Consider the following 3210-nt stretch of genomic DNA (forward strand, 5'->3'; position numbering starts at 1 on the left):
GCCTAGGGAGGATTTTATACTGGGTTCATTTTAAGGAATTCGAAATAACACAACTTTAAAATTTGGTTTAATTCGGTTTTACAGGGGGGGATTGTATATATGCCTTTGTTTTAAATATGTTGTGAGCCGCCCTGAGTCCCGTTGGGAGAAGGGCGGGATATAAATTAAATTAAATAAATAAATAAAATAAATAAATAAAAATTAATTATAGAATAAAAAGGAAGTCCTCTCCCTGAGAAGGGAATTTATTTACCTTGTTGATTTCCGGGGTTTGTAAACTCGGCTTACTGATTCTAATATCTGTAAGAGGAAAAAAAAAGCTGAACTGACATCATTCAGCCCCCTGCCTGAAATCCCAAAGCCTTGAATCTGAATAGAATGAGAAAACTGCCAGCAGATGTGGCTCATATTTAGGGAAATCAGGAAGTCTCCTGAGTTTGGGGCAATCTTGGAAAACAGGAAGAGAGTGAACTTTCTACAGATCACCTGGTGAAGAATATCTTTAAACCTAGAATCATATTTAACCACTTGGACCGGAGATCTGAAACCAAGGATCCTGGAGTTCAAAATCCTTGATTGAATACGAACTATGCAAAATTATGTTGTGGGTTGTTCTTCTGCCTTTTCAGAATGCAAGTTTTCAAGCATTCTTCGGTGTGAATGCAGACTCCTAATTAGCTGTTCCTTTGTTTCTAAGCAAAAAGGAAAGAATTGCCCCCTAGCTAAAATTCTCAGGGTGAAATAAAGCCATAAAAAAAAAAAAAGAGAGAGAGAGAAAACCACTTAAAACAACAATCCATGGCGGTGGTGGAGCAGTCCTAATCCTCAGCTGAGTGCCAGCAGCCTTCATTGTGCCCTTTGCAAATTTTTAACCCAATACGCCCCAAACCATCGTTTTGCAGGAACCCTCAAGGTATCCTGGACTACAGTGCCCATGGCAACGTTCAGCCCAACAGAAGGATCCTGAGAATGCTGGAATTTTCTGCTTGTTCCTTTGCAAACACTCACGCAAGGGGTTTTGCAAGAATCAGTTTTCCCCATGCAGTTTTTATTTACTCCCAGGAAAACGATGCCTAAGCGGATAGGCTGAATTCAGATGTTCCTTCACCTGGGAATATTCCTCCACTCTCCTCTCCCAGATCCCTGTCACATCTATCCAGCCACCTCCAACCGGTGGCCATGATGGTTTTCTTGCCTTGTTGACATTTTATGCTGGCTATCCAGACTCACTTTGTACTGTGAATGGGATAAATTAATAAATACCTCTCTACTGCTTACCTGGTTTTTCTTTTCCCCTCTTCAATAGCGAAGGGCAGTTGCTAGCAGAAAAGAAAGAAAGATGCATAAAAATTGGGAAATTTCCCTGCTAGCCCTTCAAATCATTCCCTTCCCCCTTTGGGGTTTTCTTTTCTACTGTCTCCACCTCTTACAATATTCAGTCTCCCTACATTATTAAGTCCTGGGGCTTGGCAGCAGCTTGGTTCATAAGGAGTGGCTTTCTGAATAATTACCTGTTCAGTTTCACATTCAATTCTATTTTGAGTTTCCCAGGAACAGGAAAATCAGATTAAAAAAAATAAAAGAATAGAGGTCTGATAACTTGCACTGTAAGAAATTAAAGAATGCAGAGAATTCACCACCTTGCTCTACTTAGCCAAAACCGGTCTATCCCTTCTGAAAGACAGACGCTCTTTTAAATACAGTATTTTTTTTTTAAAAAATGCCCTGTTTGCTTCGTCTTGTTGTTGACGTTGCTGTTAGTGACCCCAGAATGGCGATTGGTTGCAGCATTCTTGTTTAGGGGCTTTTTGAAAATCTCTCCCCTGCATGAGATGCTCTGAGCTTCATTGCGGGGTGTGGGGAGCGGGGGGGGGCAGGGCGGTAGACATTAAGTTTAGGTAGCTTGTTGGGAGGAAGAAGGTCAAGTCAGCTCCTCCCTGTATCTTTAAGGATGCAGGTAATTGTTTAGTCTGGCAGGTGAAGAACAATAAAGGGAACTACTTATGTTACTTTGCATGCGGTTCTTGGTTTTGGAACCTGACATTAATAAAACAGGACTTCTTGTAGTAGAAAGAGTGTGTACAAAACACACTGATTAGAAAAGTGTACAGAAATGTACAGAAGGCAGGACAAGAAGCAACCAATGGAGACTAATCAAAGAGAGAAACAACCTGGAACTAAGGAGAAATTTCCTGACAGTGAGAACAATTGACCAGTGGAACAACTTGCCTCCAGAAGTTGTGGACGCTCTGGAGGTTTCTAAGAAGAGACTGGACAGACACTTGTCTAAAATGGTTTCCTACCTGAGCAGAGGGTTGGAGTAGAAGACCTCCAAGGTCCCGTCCGACTCTGTTATTTTGTTCTGTTATTCTGAAGTGATTTAGCTCTTTAAAGAGATTGGAGCAACCTGGTCTTCAGCTGCTTATAGAAAGCTACTAAGGGGTGTTGGGGGAAGGAGAATGGGGGGGCTGTGGTGGAGGCCCCATCCCACCCTTCTTTCACCATAAAATGCCAAGGGCAGCTGGGCAGCGAGTCAAAACAGCAGCTTGATGAACTTCTGCTGAACAGCCGCCCAGTTCTAGTCCCTGTAGTCTCAGCCCCCCTCCCGGAAAAAAGGGCGGGGGGATTCAGACACAACAGCCAACAAACCCATCCTGCCCAGATGCCCCAAAGAGACAGCAAGACCCTTTTTTTCAGCCCTCCGAGCAAGGAGAGGGATCACCTCTCCTCTAAACAGGACAGGCTCTTCTGCAGCTTCTTCTCCTTCTCCTTCCAGGGACATTTCTCTCCCCACCCGGAGGGGGGGTGTCCCTGGGCTGACTGAGAAGTCCCTGCAGCCCTTTTCATCTTCCCCGAAAGACAAAGAAGCCTGTTGCCCTTTAGGAACAGGGAACAGCAGGGGAAGTCGGTGCCAAGGCTGCTTTAAATAGCTCGGCCTTGAATCTGAGTGAATAAAATCACTGGCATCTCGGGCAAAGAATTAAAAGGGCCTGGATCGCTTTTCCAGATTGCTTTTCTCTTTGTAGGGGAGGGAAAGGAATAGATGGCAGAGTCTGGCCCATTCAGCCCACCCCCTCTCTTAGATGGTTTCTCACCTTCAGCAGCTTGAAGATGGGTGGATTTCAACTCCCAGAATTCCCCAGCTAGCTATGTTGCTAGGGAATTCTGGGAGTTGAAGTCCACCCATCTTCAAACTGCTGAGGTTGAGAA

At 44.2% G+C, this 3210-nt stretch overlaps 1 protein-coding gene across 1 annotated transcript in view; it reads right to left on the reverse strand.

The window, feature by feature from the left end:
* Positions 1–1181, reverse strand: part of CUNH11orf52 (chromosome unknown C11orf52 homolog) — a 4681-nt gene extending 3500 nt beyond the window's left edge. The window contains exons 1-2 of the mRNA XM_029283457.1: positions 1172–1181; positions 254–300 (exon numbers count right to left, since the gene is read on the reverse strand). Of these exons, the coding sequence (XP_029139290.1) occupies positions 254–300; positions 1172–1181 (57 nt within the window). The remainder of the gene's footprint in view (positions 1–253; positions 301–1171) is intronic.
* Positions 1182–3210: the final 2029 nt, after the last annotated feature.

Source organism: Protobothrops mucrosquamatus, unplaced genomic scaffold (genome assembly GCF_001527695.2).
Source record: "Protobothrops mucrosquamatus isolate PMUCROS unplaced genomic scaffold, P.Mucros_1.0 scaffold97, whole genome shotgun sequence".
Classification (NCBI taxonomy): domain Eukaryota; kingdom Metazoa; phylum Chordata; class Lepidosauria; order Squamata; family Viperidae; genus Protobothrops; species Protobothrops mucrosquamatus.